At 36.4% G+C, this 20,760-nt stretch overlaps 1 protein-coding gene across 1 annotated transcript in view; it reads left to right on the plus strand.

The window, feature by feature from the left end:
• Nucleotides 1–20,428, plus strand: part of LOC129273621 (Fanconi anemia group I protein-like) — a 44,924-nt gene extending 24,496 nt beyond the window's left edge. Inside the window, exons 22-33 of the mRNA XM_064107912.1 lie at nucleotides 310–367; nucleotides 589–786; nucleotides 1,378–1,497; nucleotides 1,816–1,867; nucleotides 2,443–2,570; nucleotides 3,260–3,328; nucleotides 3,882–3,981; nucleotides 4,741–4,925; nucleotides 15,361–15,477; nucleotides 16,216–16,428; nucleotides 16,849–16,953; nucleotides 17,471–20,428. Coding sequence (XP_063963982.1) covers nucleotides 310–367; nucleotides 589–786; nucleotides 1,378–1,497; nucleotides 1,816–1,867; nucleotides 2,443–2,570; nucleotides 3,260–3,328; nucleotides 3,882–3,981; nucleotides 4,741–4,925; nucleotides 15,361–15,477; nucleotides 16,216–16,428; nucleotides 16,849–16,953; nucleotides 17,471–17,623 — 1,498 coding nt within the window. The 3' untranslated portion in view covers nucleotides 17,624–20,428. The remainder of the gene's footprint in view (nucleotides 1–309; nucleotides 368–588; nucleotides 787–1,377; nucleotides 1,498–1,815; nucleotides 1,868–2,442; nucleotides 2,571–3,259; nucleotides 3,329–3,881; nucleotides 3,982–4,740; nucleotides 4,926–15,360; nucleotides 15,478–16,215; nucleotides 16,429–16,848; nucleotides 16,954–17,470) is intronic.
• Nucleotides 20,429–20,760: the final 332 nt, after the last annotated feature.

Genomic DNA, 20,760 nt, shown 5'->3' on the forward strand with positions numbered 1-20,760 from the left:
GTCAGGGGGGGGGGGGAGGTTGGTCAGGGTGAAGGAGAGGCGACAGTGTTAAAGACCCCAGGGCACACACCCTGACAGGCTCTATCAACATTGATGCACCATATTAAGTTATGAGGATAGGACGATGATGGGGGGGTATGTGATTGAATGGTGGTATCAATCAATAAATTTTCAAAGTCATACCTCATTCACGTGTTCTCATATGATTTCTTTGTCAGTTTTCCCATGAAATAATAAAGTTACCATGTCACTCAGATTAACTGCTGAAACAGTATTCTTTAAACAGACATCTTCTTTCTTCAATTTCAGGGTGCTTTACGAAAAGTTCTCATCATGCCTCATAACAGCAGAGGATAGAACCAAAAAGGTGAGAAAATATCATAATCTCCTTTCATGTATTCTACATCAGTATATCAAACATGAATTTATTCATTGAATGCATTGGGCAATGGAAGTGGCTGTTCTGGCTAAATCCTTGATGATAGTGCACCTTGGAAAACATTTTTTTTTAGATAGATGGTGCACTATAGATGCTTATTATAATTATTGATATTATTATGATGATGATTATTCTTCTCCATTTTTCAGAACAAATCAGTGATGCCCCTGTGCCTTCAAGGTCTGTCCACAGCATTGAGCGTGGTGACCACTTTCTACCCCGATAAGCTGGTGGACTTCCTACACAACGTAGATCCCCTGACGGACGGAGATGGGGGCGATGAACCAGTCTCTGTGGATGATCAGGACATACAGGAGAGGGTACACCTGCACATGAAGAAATTCCAGGTCTGTCCTCCCCTTTGACCTTTGACTAAGAATGAGTTTGACTTGAAGAATGGATTGACCACATGTATAAGTTGTCAGCAGGCTCAACCGTACAAGGCAATTAATAATCTTTGTTGCACAAACATGCCAGCAATCAATGAAATATTTATGATTGCAAGACTTACGGTTGATTTTAATATATAGAATTGACTTTCAACTGATCAGGGCCCGTTTTATAAAAAGTTGGTCTGAAATTCCTCTCTCTTATTAACCCTTTCCATGCGTACTTCGCACCAATGCACACTCGGTGCCGTGCGAACTTCGCATTTCACACTCAACAAACAATACATTGTTTCCCTCCCTGAAAATAATTCAGTACAGATGGGTTCATGGTCCAGCGCACAAAGAGTTAAACTACATAAATTTAGATGAATTTAAATTTTCATTTTAATGTATCTATGTAAGATGGGCCCCTGAACTTATTGCAATCCCAACTAAGTCATTAATCTAGTTAAAAGTGCATCCTTATATTCTTTTTCTTCAAATCTTATACAATTTTATTATACTCAAGAGTGGTTTCTGTGATTCATTTGATTATATTTCCTTTTTCAGAGGATGGTGATAGATGTACTTACAGGAGGAGAGGATTCTTCTTCCACCACTAAGGATGCCGTCCATCTCTGTCATATCATGGAAATGCTTATCAGACATCTAAACCCACAAGGAACACAGGTGAGATATTAGTATAGTAGATGTACTAACAGGAGAAGAGGATTCTTCTACCGACAGGGATGCCATTCATATCATGGAGATGCTCATATGACATCTATACACTAAAATAATGTGATGGATTCAGGTAAGCGTTTCATCAATGGACTTGTGAATGCTTTATCCGTTTTTATAAGTCTGTTCTATCTGTTAATTGTTGTAGTTACAGTCGGACACTTTTAACTCTCAGCCAATCAAAAAGTTGATGAAATGTTTACCTGTTTTTATACGGATGCATAGGGTTGTTGTTTGAAGGCTCTTTTCATTTTCTTCATTTTTCAGTTCACTCAAGTCCAGTCATGGATCTCTAAGGTGTGTCGAGAAAACAGCATAGGTGAGTGTCACCCATGACGTAATCTCCACAATTCAATTGTCAATTGTACCAAAATTATTCAAATTTACTTTTAATTGATTAATTATGCTAATATGTATTTCTTTGTTTTTCGACTGTATGTTTTCTTTCTTTTTTCAAGGGAAATCTTCGGCATCACTAAAATAGCATAAAATCTATTGCTTTCAATCAGAAAAATAACGATACATTTATGAATTTTGGCTACATATAGAATTTGCATTGGATTTGTCCATGAAATTGCCTTTTTGAGCAATTTTGGGTCTGACATCCACTTACAATATGTAATGTAACTTCGGAACCGTGCACCCTGCGTCGCGAATTTGGTCTTAAAAGTTGCGCGAGATTTGAAGGAAAAAAGTCATGAAACGTTCGGTGTGATCTTTTCGCGTTACAAATTTATCATGAAAAAAAACAGCTCCCCCCTCAACATTTTTCACGAAAAAATTTGTAATGCTGGATAGGGTTAAATCAGAATGTTTGTAGTTAAATATGCAAATGAAATATTTGAAAACAGGATCGTGTATTATGATTTTTCTCTATCTCTCTCTGTCATGTAGAGGATACCGGTCTTTGTCGGGTTGTCATGACGATGCTCTTTAACCTCACATCCAAGATGACAAGTCCTGTTAGTCTTCTCAGAGACATTGCAGAGGATATCCACTCTCAAGTCGGAGACATTGATCCGGTAAGCATCAAGAGATCCGTCATGCCAACTCCTGACCTACATTCTAAACACTGGTTGAATTCAAACTCATGCTTACACTAAAGTTGTGGTTGAACTATGGATAGCCAATGGGGACACTAATCTCCAAGAAGAGAGGTTCAATTTTTCAGCAAATTGCCCACATCATTCATAACTGTCTGGGAATAATAACTAATAACTAAAGTTTTTCCTCTTTTTTTCTTCACCATTGAAGCATGAGAGTAGAGCGCAGTGAACATAAAGGCCATGTCACATTCCTGCATGCCTTGTGAGTGAGTTGTGGGCATCACCCACAACTAACCAGCAAACAAATTTTTAGCATGTTCAAAACTGTTCTGCTGACAAATCTGACTTGCGATTGCTTATGCGGGAAACTGCATGCGAGATCCTGTCAGTGAAGACAACCAGCGGTAGCAAAAATAGTCACCCATAAGTCACATGAAAACTTTGCACGGAACGATTTGCAGGGCTTTTAGAAACATACAGTATTACAAAATTTTGACATTTTCAGCTTCCCCTAATTTTTAGCACATAGTTAAACCATGAAAAAAATTCGCCAATGTTAGAACACATGCAATTGTGCGTTTACAAAATATCTTGTTCTCGGTGTATTTCAGACCCTCTCATCAATGATTCTCAAAGTTATCCTTGTATTCTTGTTTTTCCCGCAGGAAGTTGAGGTGGAGAACCGAACCCACAATGCCGCCGTCAACTCCAAAACAGCTACACCCACAGTTCTGGTAAGGAAATCCATATTTTTAAGTTGATGTTTTAACATATATCTATGTGTGAAAAAAATTGTCCTGGAGAGATGTAAAAACAAAGAGAGAAAACTTAAAATACAAATATCCCATTCATTCCCAGTGTTCGTTAAAACAAGGGTAATGCAGTTTTGAAAATGACCAGCGCAGATATCTAATACAGGTAATGATATTGTTGATAGCTCAACACCAAGTGAATTCTATCTGTATTCAATGTCAAATCCCACTCTTCATTTAATGCTTACCAGATATCAATGGTGAAATTGAAATCACCCTTTGCATCCATGTGTATCAATTGAATATATTCAATTTAGTGATAATAATAGTTGATGTATTGTAGCCACTAGTACTAGTAGCGACTTTTCTAGGAGTTACAAAGTGCTTTGAAATGTCATCCCTGGTCAGCATAGGCGATTGGATATGTACAAATTACCAGGCTGTGACAGTATTGGCCATCCATTTATGTATCTGTTTTTATTTATCAAGCCATGTTTATAAGGAATTAATCAAGTAGATTCTTTTGATTGTACAGCTACTTTGGATGCAGCAAGCTGATCATGTTTTAGATGATACCGATTGGCTGGTAGCGAGACTAAGGGCTGAAAGCCAAGCTGCACAGATAGACGTACTTGGTAAGATTGTTGACAGTTTGCTGATACATACATTTATATTGCACGTTCCCAAAATGATATGCTCAAAGTATTTGAAAATATAGATTAATAAGCAAAATGAAATTCTGCTTCCCAGGTGCAAATGATAGTTTAAGAGGAGATCAGAAGAAAAATGAATAGGTTTTCAATGTTTTTTTTAATAATTTACTAAACAACTTGTACAAATGTTATAATGGGGAGGCTATTTGAAATACATTGACCAGTGAACCTCATGCATTGTTGACATTTCTTAGAGAGTTCATTTGGAGAATTTTTAATTTATCCCTAACCAGACCAGGCTTTTTTGGGTGTTCTATGACCGGGGGGGGGGGGGGGGGGGGGGGGGTGGGAATTAACCCCCCTTCAGATCTCTGCCTTCGATCGCACTAATGCAGTGAAAATTGGCATGATAATATTTGTTGGATGTAATCTACAAGGCTGTATGGTTAAATTTCCGAAATCATCATGAATTAATTATGCTAATTTATGCATAAATCATACTTTTTGCTTTAATTCACAGCTGATAAAAATAAAAATAATCATATCTTTATGAATAATGTGAGAAAAGTAATTTTACATTGACTTTGTACACAAAATCACGTTTTGGAGCAATTTTGGGTATGACTTTTTTCTGTCACACACCCAAAAATCATTACACCTATTTTGTATGTTCATTTCTTATTTGTGGATATAAGTATGTGCTAAATAAATGATAAAGACTGTTCCATTGCCTTGCCACAGATGCAGTGAATCAGCTATCCACACAGCGTGAAGATACAGAGAAGGCAATATGTAATCAGCTTGGTATGTTGGTTACTGGCTTCCACGAGCTGGTACAGACCTCCCTTCCCGCAGGTCCTTGTATCGATACCCTACTCAAGTCACTCAACAGGGTCTATGGAGTGCTAACTCTGCTCTGTAAATTTGTGAGTCAACACTTATTCAAATTCAAGATCAATTTCTTATTCATTCAAAATTCTGCTTTGTAAATTTGTTAGTTAACACTTATTCAAAGTCAAGTTCAAATTTCTTTTCATTCATTTCCAAAAGAAAAATATAATACAAAATTATAACATGTAATTGCATTTGATAGTATAACTGAAGAGTTACAGATAAAAAAGCATATAAATAGATTATTTGTGTTTTATATGCAGTTCATGATACAACTTATGACTTATGAGGTGCTTGCTGAAGGGGATCACCCTCACCAACCTATTAGTAGACCGGCCAAAACGATTTTTTATACTTTGGACGGCAAAATTTGTTAATGCTTGCTAATGCTTGGCATCCCAGCTAATAGTCTTGCTAAAATACCCAGGAATAGCGTACGGCCGGATGCCAAGCGCAATTTTGCGTGAAAGTGTCATTTTTAGCGTAAAATCTGAAAGAATGTCGAAAATCACGCATTTTGATATTTTGACGAATTATTTTAATATTTTTGATTATCTTTCATATGCAATTATTTTTATTAAGAGTTTCAAATTATAAGTCTCATAAATATGGATTTCAAATTTGAATATTCCACACACACATATGGCACAGGGAAACATAAAACCGCGATTTCCTCAAAATAAAAGTTTGTGAAAACTATAAATAGTTTAAAGTTTTTTACGCAACTTAAAGATCCAGACCGGACCCGAAAATGAAATTGATAAATTATATACCAATCGAAAGCTTATAAGCTACTAAATACAGCAAGGTATGCTTTATGCATTTTCACCGCTTCCCAGCTGAGTATTTTGCTTGTGAATATTCCAATTATCGGGCTTCGAACCCCGCTTAGAAAATAGGCTTTATTGTGCTTTTCACCTGCCTCGAGACCGTGACGTCACGTTGTGTAAGAAGCGTCGTGATTCCATAGGTTTGTACACAGAAAAACTGGGTGATTTTTTGCTTTCCAGATAACGCATTTCATTCTCTTCACTTCTATCACAGAGGGATATCTCATATATTTTTACCCACAAGCTTGAATTTATGAAATCTACAGTTTTGAACTAGTTTTTGCCATATTTTATTTCCTGCTTATTTGGCGCAGATTTCAATTCTATCTGCATTTAGATTATGTATAACAACTTTTCCTGACATAGCAATTTAGGCCCAATAAGAGCCAAACAAAGAAATCACAAATATTCAGGAAATGTTGAAAATTGTTCGATCCTTAAAACCCAGTGGCCATGATGGGATAAGTGTATATCTACTTTAACAAATAATTTTTTTCCTGGCTTCTCCACTTGTACATATTTTCAATCTGTCTCTCTCTCAAGGTGTTTTTCCTGTTGGTCCGTGTTGCTGACGTGTAGGTCCGTGTTGCTGACGTGTTGGTCCGTGTAGCTGACGTGTTGCTGCACGTGTTGGTCCGTGTAGCTTACGTGTAGGTCCGTGTCGCTGACGTGTTGGTCCGTGTTGACGACGTGCTCTGCCGGCATGGTCCGTGTAGATCCATGTGAAGATGCCGTGTAGATACCGTGTTTACAGTCATCAACGCTCAATCCGGGGCAAAACGATCCCGGACCTCCCCGGATCATGCCGGCATTGCCGTGTTGATCCGTGAGAATCCGTGTATATATGTGACTGGGGCTTATAGTAGACCGGCCAAAACGATTTTTTATACTTTGGACGGCAAAATTTGTTAATGCTTGCTAATGCTTGGCATCCCAGCTAATAGTCTTGCTAAAATACCCAGGAATAGCGTACGGCCGGATGCCAAGCGCAATTTTGCGTGAAAGTGTCATTTTTAGCGTAAAATCTGAAAGAATGTCGAAAATCACGCATTTTGATATTTTGACGAATTATTTTAATATTTTTGATTATCTTTCATATGCAATTATTTTTATTAAGAGTTTCAAATTATAAGTCTCATAAATATGGATTTCAAATTTGAATATTCCACACACACATATGGCACAGGGAAACATAAAACCGCGATTTCCTCAAAATAAAAGTTTGTGAAAACTATAAATAGTTTAAAGTTTTTTACGCAACTTAAAGATCCAGACCGGACCCGAAAATGAAATTGATAAATTATATACCAATCGAAAGCTTATAAGCTACTAAATACAGCAAGGTATGCTTTATGCATTTTCACCGCTTCCCAGCTGAGTATTTTGCTTGTGAATATTCCAATTATCGGGCTTCGAACCCCGCTTAGAAAATAGGCTTTATTATGCTTTTCACCTGCCTCGAGACCGTGACGTCACGTTGTGTAAGAAGCGTCGTGATTCCATAGGTTTGTACACAGAAAAACTGGGTGATTTTTTGCTTTCCAGATAACTTATTTCATTCTCTTCACTTCTATCACAGAGGGATATCTCATATATTTTTACCCACAAGCTTGAATTTATGAAATCTACAGTTTTGAACTAGTTTTTGCCATATTTTATTTCCTGCTTATTTGGCGCAGATTTCAATTCTATCTGCATTTAGATTATGTATAACAACTTTTCCTGACATAGCAATTTAGGCCCAATAAGAGCCAAACAAAGAAATCACAAAAAAGGTAGTGAATAGTTGTAGGTTTACAACAATTTGAACAGTGAATAATTTTGAGTGCCATTTTCATCTGAAAACGAAAAAAAAAAATGGATTCATAACATGGAAATGGAAGAAAATACCCAATGCTTTTGTACACAAACCTATGGAATCACAACCCTCCTGACACAACGTGACGTCATCATTTCCAGGCGACGTGGGGGTGCTCAATCGAAGCGTACTTTGGAGGAGCAGTTTCTTTGATTTTTATTTAATATTTGTCAGAAATGGAAGGATATATATGTAATATTTTTGGTATATTTGTATTGTATGAATCATTACCTTTATTTTGATATATGACTGTTTTTACACCGGTCAGGGTCTTTAAATTCTTCGATTTAAATGCATTTCTCAATCGAATGTATAGTAAATGTCCTAATGCCACAAATATTAAAATAATTTTCAAGTAAGATGGAATATATCTCATTTTATGTTATCCGAAAGGAGACAATGTGCATTTTACCAGGTGCGCATTTTGAAAGAAAAATAGAAAATACCGTACATTATGTACATAATTACATGTATAAGTACACACTAAAGCGAGTTTTTAATTGAATAGCACAATTTGTCAATTCTTTGCATCCCAGCTCAAATTCTTGCGGAAATACTGAGGAATAACGTACGGGCGGATGCCAAGTGCACTTTTGCGTGAAAGTATCATTTTTAGCGTGAAATCTGAAAGACTGTCGAAAATCACGCATTTTGATATGTTGACGGATTATCATCATATTTGTGATTATCTTTGATATGGAATTATTTTTATTCAGAGTTTCAAATTATAAGTCTACTAAATATGCATTTCAATTTGGAATATTACACACACATTATATGGCAATATGACATAAAAAATCGTGATTTACTCAAAATAGAAGTTTGTTAACATTATCAATAGTTCTAATTTTTTTACAACTTAAATTCTTCGATTTAAATTGGTTCATCTATTGAATATCGATCGTTTCTAATGTCACAAACATTAAAAGAATTTTCAAGTAAGATGGAAGAAATATTTTCCGAAAGGGGGCATGCAAAATTTAGCGGGGAGGGGGGGGGGGGGCATTTTGAATGTAAAATTGAAGATACCGTAAATTATTAACATAATTACATGAATAAGTACATACTTAAAACGAGTAACAAAATTTCTGGCCGCAACTGCCTCTCCCCTCCCCCCCCCCCCCTCCCCCCGCTGCCTAAGGTCATGTGTAATGTCCGAAAGGATTACATGAAGCTGAAAGTATCCCGTTTTCAAGATAATAATACACTAGCATAAAGGGGAGGCAGACTGCCCCCCCCCCCCCCCCGACGAGTCACAACTCATGCAGGGGACGTACCCCTGCCCCCCCCCCCCCTGACGATTTTTTTTCTGGTACAAAATCCTTTGTTTGTGGTTGAAAACCTTTTTTTTTTGCTTGTAATTTTTTTTCGCTGACAAAATATCCTCCAAAAAAAAATGCCCCCCCCTTGGAAAATCCTGGGTACGCCGCTGTAATATACCCAAAGTATTCTGCTCGCGATTCGAGTGTATATTTTATTGTGGTTTAGCGAGATAGGCACCCTACACGGGATTACAAAAAGATGGCAAATAAATTTTCGACTCGAGCTTCGCGCTGGCATTAATATATGAGATAAACAACTTGCTATCTGTTTAAGGTGCCACGAGCCTAATTACATCAGGAGGGCTAAAGATATTCGTTGGACCCAACCCATTCGATTTTTTTTAATTTGATATTGCTGATTGGCCAAAGTGTATGAATATGATTCAAAATCTAACACTGATTCTAGAAATGGTAACTACTGAACTTCCTTTGCCCAAATTGGGAAGATATATCGATGATTTGGAACTATTTTTTGACTGGCGGAAGAATTGGGGCTATTTTACTGTTTCAGTTCAACTTGATGAATCTGATCCCATCATAGTTATCTTCATAAATGGCGATTTATTTTTAAAATGAGCTGGCTACAATACCCTTCTCTGGTCAGATATGGAATGTCAGATATATATCCTATCCAAAGGTAGTAAACATTTGACCCTCTAATTTCACATTTATTTTTTATGAATTTTTCTTTAGTGCCGTTTTAACACACAAGTCTATGGGGAATGTTTTACGCGCGTGACACCTTTAAAAAAAACCTTGCTTGAAGTGTCAACTTCTCAGAATCCAGTCGCATCCAATCCATTATTAAATAAATGTGAATACTGTATGTCCAATCTTTAGCTCTTAGTCTCTCTCAATTTTAGCTCGCGCTTTTGCGCTAACGTTTTTGTTAAGTAAGATATTCATCTTTTTCTACATTAAAAACATGTTTGAAATCCTTCGTTTAATTCGACATTTTCAGTTCACGCTTCGCGCTCGCATCAAATGCTATAATTAAATACTGATCATTGTTCATGATTTGACGATTTTTGTTTTACCTCATTTGCTAAGAAAGCGTGAATGCTTCTAAGCAAGCAACCAGATGACCGATGGCTTAAGGTACTCTCCGAGGTACCTATAGGATTAAAATGCCTTACTACCATTTAAATGCCTTACTTGGCACTAGCGCGCCAAGTGGGAATCGAACCCAGGCCACCGGAATCCGAAACCCCCTCACTACCGCTTGAGCTATCGCGCCTTAGAATGTTTCGTTTCTAATTTTAAAAAAAAGCCAGCTCGGCTTGTGCTGGATTTTTTTAAAAACAGATACATAACATTCTTTATTTCAAAACGTCATCAAAATGTCCAGTTTACGGATTGGAATATAAAAATCAGATTGCGTTTCGCGCTTGCATCAATAGCCTATATATCATTTTTTAAAAATATGTATTAAATGCTCCTTTTTCACGTCAGAATATTACAAATTTCTGAAATTTTTAACATTACAATAATGTTCATGATTACTCTTACGAATTGTGTAACTTTCTAACTTTCAGCTCTAAATTTCATGGCATATTATAACAATGCTTGCGCTTCGCGCTCGCATTATTCAAATGGGCCTTGTCAGATACTTAATCGTGCTTGTGAGAATAAAGCTAATATGTACTTAATAATAAATACTTGATGAATCAATCTATTTTGGTACCCCCTGCAAAATACCAAGCCCCGCCCCCGTGCTCCTCTGCTGACAAAATCCTAGCTACGCTGCTGGTGAGTGAGCTGACTGACCAAGTCTTTTAAGCAAAAGCCTTGATTTAGGGAAGAATTTGTGTTTATTAATTTAAAAAAATGTTTAAAATTACAATATTTACATTCAATTGAGGTTATAATAAATAAATAAATATGTATAAATATATAAATGAAATAATAAAATAATAAATAAATAAATAAATAACTAAACGACCCCCTCCTCAACAAGCTTTCTATTATTTTGCTTCTGTTGTTTCATGCCTTTTCTTGATTTTTTTTTTTTTTTTTTGGGGGGGGGCAAGTTTCCCCTCCCCCTCACTTCCATGCATCTTCTATCAAAAGGCTTCTGTCAGTGTCCGTAGCTCATTTTCCCAATTTTAGAATGTAGAAGGCGTTGTTTCATGCAACTGCGGTCTCTTTGATCAGTTAATTAAACAGTTCATTAGACCAGAAATTAAAATAGATCGGTCAATAACCATTTGCATGAGCTAAGAGTTTTCATCTGTGGAGAATGATGTTTGAAATACTAAAAGAGTAGGTTCTTTAAGTTCACATTTTAATTCTTAAAGCTCATTTCATCACATGTATTGCCATGTTGGGAAATGCAGTCGCACGACCATTATGACAAACAAATATAAAGGCTAATGACCAGCGTCCAGCGCAGATATTGTAATATATAGATTGCATTTCCCAAATTGGCATTGGCAATACATACATGTATGTCCAGGGCTGCCCAGGGTCGGGCTGTCCGGCCCCCGTCTTAGACAACGACATATAACAGCATGGACCTATGATAGTAGCAAACGCGAAAACTGTAATGAAGCAAAATGAATTTAATGAAAATTATAACTTGCAATGCAAAAGACCAAATAACATTTATTATTCATATTTTCACATAATAATTATAGCAGCAGAACATTGGAAACAACTGAAACTAATAATTATTCACAAAAGCGCCATTCATGTGATAATAAAATAATAAGCTCATCGAACCTAAATGACGTATAACCTTGATCATGTGAACTGAAATTTGTGCAAAATGATCCATGATACTTTAATACCCTTATATTCAAGTTTAATCATGAACTGGATCAATAAAATTCAAAATTTATGATGACATTAAGAAAAAATACCCCCATATGGCCAAAGTTCAGTGACTCTAAATGACCTTTGACCTTAATCATGTGATCTAAAACTTGTGCAAGACGATCAGTAATACCTGAATACTGTTATAAGTGTCATTAATTTTTTTCTATACGTTCAAAGTTATAACGAAATTTCGAAAACGTAACCTTGGTTAAGATTTCAAGGTTGATATGACGCCAGTGGCGTAACTACGGGGGGGCATGGGGGGCACGTGCCCCCCCCCCCCAATCGGCTGGCAAAAAAAAAAAAAAAAAAAACGGGAGAAAAGGGAGAAAAAGAGGGAGAAGAAAGAAACGTAGTGGGAAAGAAGAATTTATTGTACATTATAATGTTATATTATATTATATGTTGTGTTATATTACATAAGAATTATTTTTTTTTCATAACTTTATGAAACATAATGTGCTCAGGTCCTATTTGTTCATTATTCCTGGTACTAGCATTGTCTGTTTAACGAGATATACATGTACAATCATGTTGTACCAAAACGTCCTGTTTTCAAGTCAATATGCACCAAATATATATCATCGCACTTCGAGTTATTATTGTTTTATGTAGTGACATATGCTTCTTTTCATGACTACTTAAAGTGATAGCCCCATTTTAAGGTCTGTATATAAAAAAAATCCTTGTTCGTGTTCGTGCTTACGTTCGAATTAGTGGATTGATGAGATTTGTCTGCTCTTCATGAATTCCTGAAATCGGTCCTTAAAATGTTTCTTTTTCTAATGTAAATATCAAAAATTTTCAGCTCGCGCTTCGCGCTCGCATCATTTGTTTAGTGAAATACGTATGGTCATAGTAGATTCCTACAAACAAGCATTAGAATGCCCCTCTTCAGATCTGAATTTCCTATATTTTCAGCTCGCACTTTGCGCTACTGAGATGCGTATGATAATCATGATTACTATGACTACAAAAAGCTCTTCATGTGTTTGAATGTGATTCTAACAAAATCAGCAATCGCTTGGCACTCGCATTGGATGACTATGGTGAGATATGTATACTCTTAATGGATTCAAAAAAAGAAATAGTCCTTAAAATGTCCCTGTTTGGGGTCAATATATACAAAATTTTCAGCTCGCGCTTCGCGCTCGCATCATTTTGTACGTGAAGTACGTATGGACTTCGTAAATTCCTACAAACAAGCCTTAGAATGCTTCTCTTCAGGTCTGAATTTCCTAAATTTTTTAGCTCGCGCTTCGCGCTCGCAATATCTGATTAGTGAGATGCGTATTTTAATCATGATTACAATGACTACAAAAGGTGTTTCATGTTTTCTAACAAAATCAGCAAGCGCTTGGCACTCAAATTAGATGAGTATGGTGAGATATGTATTCTCTTATTTGATTTCTAAAAAATAGTCCTTAAACTGTCTCTGTTTGGGGTCAATAAAAACAAAAATTTCAGCTCGCGCTTCGCGCTCGCATTGTTTGTTTAGCGAGACAGATACGTATTTTTTTATTTTTATTTAATAGCTTATTTTTACCCTTTTTAGATATGAATTTCAAAAATTTTCAGCTCGCGCTTCGCGCTCGCATCATTTGATCAGTGAGATACATTACATATCCGTTTAATGGCACAGTCCTTAAAATGTCTCTATATAAGGTCAATAGGCCTATACCTGGTAATTGAGCGCGCTTTGCGCGCTCACTGAGCGACTCAAAATTTTTGCTGGTGCCCCCCCAATGACGTGACCCACGGTACGCCACTGTATGACGCTGTTATATCAAAACTACCTTCGCCTCCGCCGGAAAAGTGGCTCCTTTAGTCCTGCTCTGCTATGCATGCAGGCGAGACAAAAAATAAGTATTGCCGTGGCAACGGCTATATTTTTTTAGACTTTGATAATCCAATAATTGAAGTAAAATGTAGATTGACTGAGTAGTTTAAAAATGCTAATTCGATCGTTTTATTCATACATGTATATTTTCTATGCACTAGCGTACCTACGGGGGGGGGGGCAGAGGGGGCAGTCTGCCCCCCCCCCCCCGACGAGCTTGAAGCTCTTTTTTCTTTTGCTTGTCAATTTTTTTTGGCCGACGGTTTTGCCCCCCCCCCCCCCTGTGGAAAATCCTAGGTACGCTACTGTTTCTGTGATTTTGGATATAGATATTCCTACAAAATTAATGTTACCATGGTAACGGCAAATTAAATATCAGACCTATTTATGAATATCGCCACAGATAGATTTACGTTCAGCACCAATTAATTCGCGGAAATAGCACGAAGATCGAACTCTACAAAAGTAAACATAATCCTATATAATATCATGACGAGTATCGCACTGATTAATATTAGTATGTGCAATATAGATGTAATATATTGTGCGCTGTTTGTATTTTATGTACATTGTTATCTTTCGCATATATAACATAAAATGATATATCTTGCATCTTATTTCAACATTTGTTTTCACTATATGTGCCATGACAACAATTATTATGTATTTATTCGGTTAGCGCTAAAATTGACGAAATTGAGATGCGGAACACAAACAGTATACTATTGATAGTTTTCACAAACTATTATTTCATATTGCCATATATGTGTGTTTAATATTCCAAATTGAAATGCATATTTACTAGACTTATAATTTAAAACTCTGAATAAAAATAATTCCATATCAAAGATAACCAAAAATATGATGATAATCCGTCAAAATATCAAAATGCGTAATTTTCAACAGTCTTTCAAATTTTACGCAAAAAAAGATACTTTCACGCAAAAGTGCACCTGGCATCCGCCCGTACGTTATTCCTCAGGATTTCCGCAAGACTTTTAGATGGGATGCAAAGAATTGACAAATTGTGCTATCCAATTAAAAACTCGCTTTAGAATGCACTTATACATGTAATTAAAAATTCGCTTTAGTGTGTACTTATACATGTAATTATGTACATAATGTACGGTACTTTCAATTTTTCTTTCAAAATGCGCACCTGGTAAAATGCACATTGTCTCCTTTCGGATAACATAACGTGAGATATCTTCCATCTTACTTGAAAACTCTTTAAATATTTGTGACATTAGGTCATTTACTATACATCTGATGGATAAACGCCGTTAAATCGAAGAATTTAAGCTGCGTGAAAAAACTTCAAACTATTGATAGTTTTCACAAACTTTTATTTTGAGGAAATCGCGGTTTTATGTTTCCCTGTGCCATATGTATGTGTGTAATATTCAAATTTGAAATCCATATTTATGAGACTTATAATTTGAAACTCTGAATAAAAATAATTTTATATCAAAGATAATCAAAAAAATGATGATAATTCGTCAAAATATCAAAATGCGTGATTTTCGACATTCTTTCAGTTTTTACGCTAAAAATGACACTTTCACGCAAAATTGCGCTTGGCATCCGGCCGTACGCTATTCCTGGGTATTTTTGCAAGACTTTTAGCTGGAATGCCAAGCATTAACAAATTTTGCCGTCGAATCCTTATCTAGAGCACTTTTTTACTTTTGGCCGGTCTACTATATTGGGGTTTGCAAGAAGCCTATTTGCAATTGATAGGAATCAATGTCATCAACATTCCAGAGTTGATCAAACTAATTTTGACTTTATTTTCTCTTCCAGTATCTTGCCATGTATGCCCAGAAATCATATCAGATATCAGGTCGGTTTGAGAAGCTTGTCAAACTCACTGGTACCCATCTCACTCAACCGGTCTATGGACTTATCACATATGTACAGGTAAGCTTACCATACGATTTATAAAGGTGCTGTCACACATTATAGCCAGCATATGCTGACATACATAGGCTTTGGCAAGCTGTTTTCTTAATTATATTTTTCAATATTAAGAATGGCCTTATGTTAACAACACAAATGGTTTAGTCATATGAACGATTTAATTTCCTGATATTTTTTGTTATCAAAATGCAATTCTTGATATAATTAATGGAATGCTTTATATCAAGAAGTCCGATTGAAAAAGAAAACGGCTGGCCACATGTACAAAAGTTGACAATGTATCATTTAATCTGTTATTTACTTTTTATAGGACATGATTTGTTTATTTTGTACACAACAACATGCATTGGTCTTGGGAACATCTGCCCTTGTTTCTTTATATATAATTTTTAAATTGAAAAAATCCAGATACGCATATTTAGAATAAAATTGATAATTGTGATATTCCACTTTTACAGTGTTTTATACATCAGGATGATGTCTCTTCACTTTACATGTATATTGTTATACCAATTATTGGATCCATCATCCTTGCTTGCATAGTCATATTGCACTCACCTTGGCATCCTACTGGGTACCCATTTAAACCTGGGTGGAATAGATTGATTAACAATCAACCCAATGTGAAAAAAGAAAAGCCTTTAAAAATAACTATTTCTTTCTACCCTAAAATAAATATCAGCATTATACGTATAGCAGATAATTCATTCATTATAATGTTTTATATTCTTATCACAGCAAACACAGACAGAGAAGCTGAGTAACCTCACAACTGGGGGGAAGGCAAGTAAAGGGAAGGATAAGAAGAAGGGTGACAAGGGCCTGGTGGCAGCAGCGGTGACGGCAGGCAAGGCTAGGGTCGTGATGAGAGAGACGAGACCCATCCCGAATCTTATATTCGCCATCGAACAGTACGAGAGCTTCCTGATCAAACTCTCCAAGAAAACCAAGGTTAGGAGATGAGAAGAGATAGTATAATGGTGATGGTGGTGAAGATATTGATTGTGGTGGTGGTGATGGTGGTGATGATGATGATGATGGTGGTGGTGTTGGTGATGATGATGATGGTGGTGGTGGTGTTGGTGATGATGTTTGTGGTGGTGATGATGATGATGATGATGTTGATGATGATGATGATGGTGATGTTGAAGATGATGATTGTGTTGTTGGTAATGATGATGGTGGTGGTGGTGGTGGTGATGATGATGATGATGATGATGATGATGATGATGATGATGATGATGATGATATACATGTATGATGATTTATATAATAGTTTTAACAATTTGAAAATGTTTTATTCCATTGTATGAAGAAAAAAAGATAAACTGAAATTGAATTCTAACAATAATCATTTCTATTGTTTTGTAGGTGAACTTGCTTGCTGACTTCAAGCTGAGCACATCTCGTGATTTTCGCATCAACACAGCCGTGGTTCAGGCAAACTTAGCAGAGCAAGCATCAGGATCAGATGAAGTAAGGAGAATTGGGAATGACTGATGGGAATAGGGTCTATAGTGAGGGGAAGAATGAGAATAAGGAGGAGGAGAGGAATACGAATGACAAGGATGAGGGAGGAGCAGGAGGAGGATGATAGAGGTTATAGCTAGAAGGAAAAGTGAGTAGAAGAAGGAGGAGGAGAAGAAGAAGGGGGAGGTTTAAATACAGGCACAGACCTAGCCGGATTAAACACCACAATTTAGAGTAGAGGGGCCGACTATTGTGCAAAAACAATGTGGTCCTAGAAATGGTATTGTGCCTTATCTGGCTAGATCTGCACTTGGTTAGAGATGATAGTGAGTAGAAGAAAGAAAAGGATGAGGACAAGGACAAGCGGTGGCAGTGGGGAAGAAAGGGAGAATAGGGGGATTAGAGGGAGATGGAGAAGTGAGAGGGAAGGAACAAGACAAAATAAAGATGTGTGATTATATGTGTCTGTTTCATTGGTCCCTGTTTAATGTCGGAAACTCCCCATTTAATCCATCTAATACAGGATATGTCTGAGTCTGATGTGCTCGCACAGGATGATGATGATGGAGAAGAAGTAATGGAGGTAGGAGACGGAGAAGGGGAAGAAGAGGGAGACAAGGAGAACCAACAAGAACCGGCTGCCAAGAAAAGGAAAAGTGCTCTATCTAGGAAGTAGGATGGGAGGAAGAAACAGGCTGGAGCCCCTACGTCTTCCCCTTTTTCATATCACCAGCATAAAAACCACCTTTGACCCATACACAAAAAGAAGGAATAATACTCCTTGAAAATATAGGGGGGATACCAATTACTAGTACTAGAGCATATTCCCACTCCCACCCTTACCTAACCCCCAATACACCAAACTTTTTTTTTTCTGTGAACATATTAATATGCAGCATTGGCAAAAAGAAAATTTGCTTTTTGTCAGTCCCACTTCCTGGGATTCCTTGTACTCATGTTCAAAATTATATGAATGAATTTAGAAAATAAGATAAATTGATCATATAAAACATATGATTTGCCATATATATATACCTCCACACACTAACACATCTCTTTCGGCAGATAAAGAATTGTCTCATTCCAGCTTTCAGGGATTCCTTATGTTCACAATGATATGTATTTGTGAAAAAAATATTTAAATAACACAGAAACAGATATTTCTTACCAGATGTAACATTCCAGGTAAAAATAATCATTTCATGAATCCAGTATTAATGTGTTCAGATATGTTTTTAAGATGAGGGAATTATTCACTTACCGGTATTCCACAATTTGGATTTACCTTTCCCAGTGCAATCGCTTTAGAAGTGTAAATTGTGAGGCAGATAACCTGACGCAATTCTTCTAAGGAAAACCCAAGTGCTAGCTGTCAAAATTTCAGCTTATACATGTTTGTCAGTAGAAATTGAAGTTAGATGCATATAGTGAAAGCATTGGTAGAGTTTGATGATTTAAGATTACCCACTCATTTTGACATTGGCATATATACCATTCTGATATGAATGCTGTATTTATAGTTATTTCTAACCAGGAAGGGGGGGGCTTCAAGTATGCTGAATAAAAAGATGATTCATGCTCTGACATACATTTAGCTACACACCTGCCGCCAGCCGCACAGAAACGTTGTTAGCCTAACAGAGCGCTAACAGTAAGTCCAGTCACATCTTACGGATTGTGAAGTCAAAAACATTTATTTCAATGTGTTAGTTTTGCATTGTTGTAACAAAAGGCATTGTGTTTACATGTGATCGGCTTTTTGGTTCAGAACCAAAAGCCGATGCAAAATCGGCTTTTGGTTTATCTTGCACTGCGTTTACACGCTGTCACAGCTCGCAGTGCAAAATCGGCTCGCACGGCAAAAACCTGAGATGATACACACACCAACAATATACGTCATAATAAAGACAACGCTGGATCCGTGCGCTTTGAAGTACGTCATAATGGTAAAGTAAATGAAATGCGTGCCAATTGCTTATGCAGAATCGACTTTCTGTTTACACTTAGTAAAAAAGCCGATTCTGCATCTGCTCGCGGTTCTGAACCTACTACTTTGGTGGTGCAAAGTTGCCGATTCTGAACCGAGAGCCAATGCAAGTTTATCGCGTTTACACGCAACAAAAAAGCCGATTCTGCATCGGCTCGCGGTTCTGAACCGCGAGCCGATGCAACGTGTAAACACGGTAATTAAGAGGGGGAGAGAAATGAGGTCACCCAAGTACTGGGGTCATTGTTTGATTAATAGCTTGTACATTACACAGGAAATACTTGAAGGTAATTTACCAGATGGCATCTAGGAAACTTACATGAACAGGTGTTTCACGCTAGCAAGCTTGTAGATTACAGGAGATAGGAAATCCACAATAAATAACTTGGCATAAATTTATGGCTGAATCTGTAAACAAGTAGGAATGTAATGAACAATGTTGCTTGCCCTTTGGCTGAGGATGTGGAGGTCACACTCACCTTTGATTGAATTGATTTTATTTTCTTATTTTCTCTGCATGTTCATTTTCCCTACATTTTCAATTTCTTTTCCTTTCTCCTTCACTTTCGTAATTTCTCTTTCTTTTGGTCTCCATATTTTCCTTTTCTGTTAATAACACATATTCCCTTACTAATTTTTCCCTCCCTTTTCAGTGCATACCACTTTTCTCTGTATTTTCTCAGTTTTTCACCTTTTTTTTTTTACTTCATCATCTTCTGCTTTATTCTCTTCTACTTTTGAATTTTCAAAATAACCTTTCTACATTGAAGCAGTATACATCATATTTTATTGCCGAAATCCCTTCTCTTTTGTCATTGTAGCGGTACAAAATAAACCATCAATTGTGTATTCATTGTGTATATCCATCAACTCTTTTTTTTTGTTTTAAGACAAAGCCCCCTTCTATTTGCCACAGGGTAGTTGCCGTAGAAAATTATATAGGAAATAATTCATCATATGGTTATTTTTCTCCCGATAATTATTAGTTTCTCTTTCTCTTGTAATAAAGTGTAATAATACAGGTTTATTTCATGTAACTACCTTATTCTGTTATGAAGTCATCTTTTTTTGCCTTGGGGAAATCTTCCAAAGAAAAAAGTAAATTATGTATGTAAAATCACCTTTTCTAGTTTGTCTCTTCCATTTTTTATCATTTTAGTCGATTATTTTGTTTTAAAATGTAATCATGTATGCTTATTTCATGTTCTTTGTACAAATTCCATTTTCTACTTTGCCATGGGGCAGATTCCCATCTGTGATTGTAAACTTGTAGATAAGATATCTCATTTTATTTAGTCCCGTTATGAGCATATACTAGCAGTGTCACTGCTCTTCGTTTTAAAGTGTAGTCATACATGTTTATTTCATATACCTTGAATACCAACTCTTGTATAAATGTCATTTTCTACTCTGTCATGGGGCAGTCTTCCCAAAGAGAAATGTAAAGTTTGTATATAAAATCACTCATTATATAACCTTTCTTTCTTCAAATATTGATATTGTTTATTCTCTTTATCGTTGAGTCTAGTTTTCTTACAATTATTGAACATGAAGTCCGGGGGATGGGTGGGGGCATTGCTGTTACAAGATGGACACCTTGCTTGTTTGCCTAAAAAGCATGTAAAAGGGTTGTTTTTTTATGAAAAAAGACAAATATAGTGATTACATGTCGGAGAAAATGAGGAAGAAGGAGGAGATTCTCAGTAAAGATGTAGATTTTCTCTATTAATTCATATGATTTTCCTCATTTCACAAGGACTTCAAATAATGGTAACCTTGCCATTATGATAGTTACCATGGTAGTAGGGCCACCATGATGGTGAATT

This window comes from Lytechinus pictus, chromosome 12, assembly GCF_037042905.1.
Source record: "Lytechinus pictus isolate F3 Inbred chromosome 12, Lp3.0, whole genome shotgun sequence".
NCBI classification, from domain to species: Eukaryota; Metazoa; Echinodermata; class Echinoidea; order Temnopleuroida; family Toxopneustidae; genus Lytechinus; species Lytechinus pictus.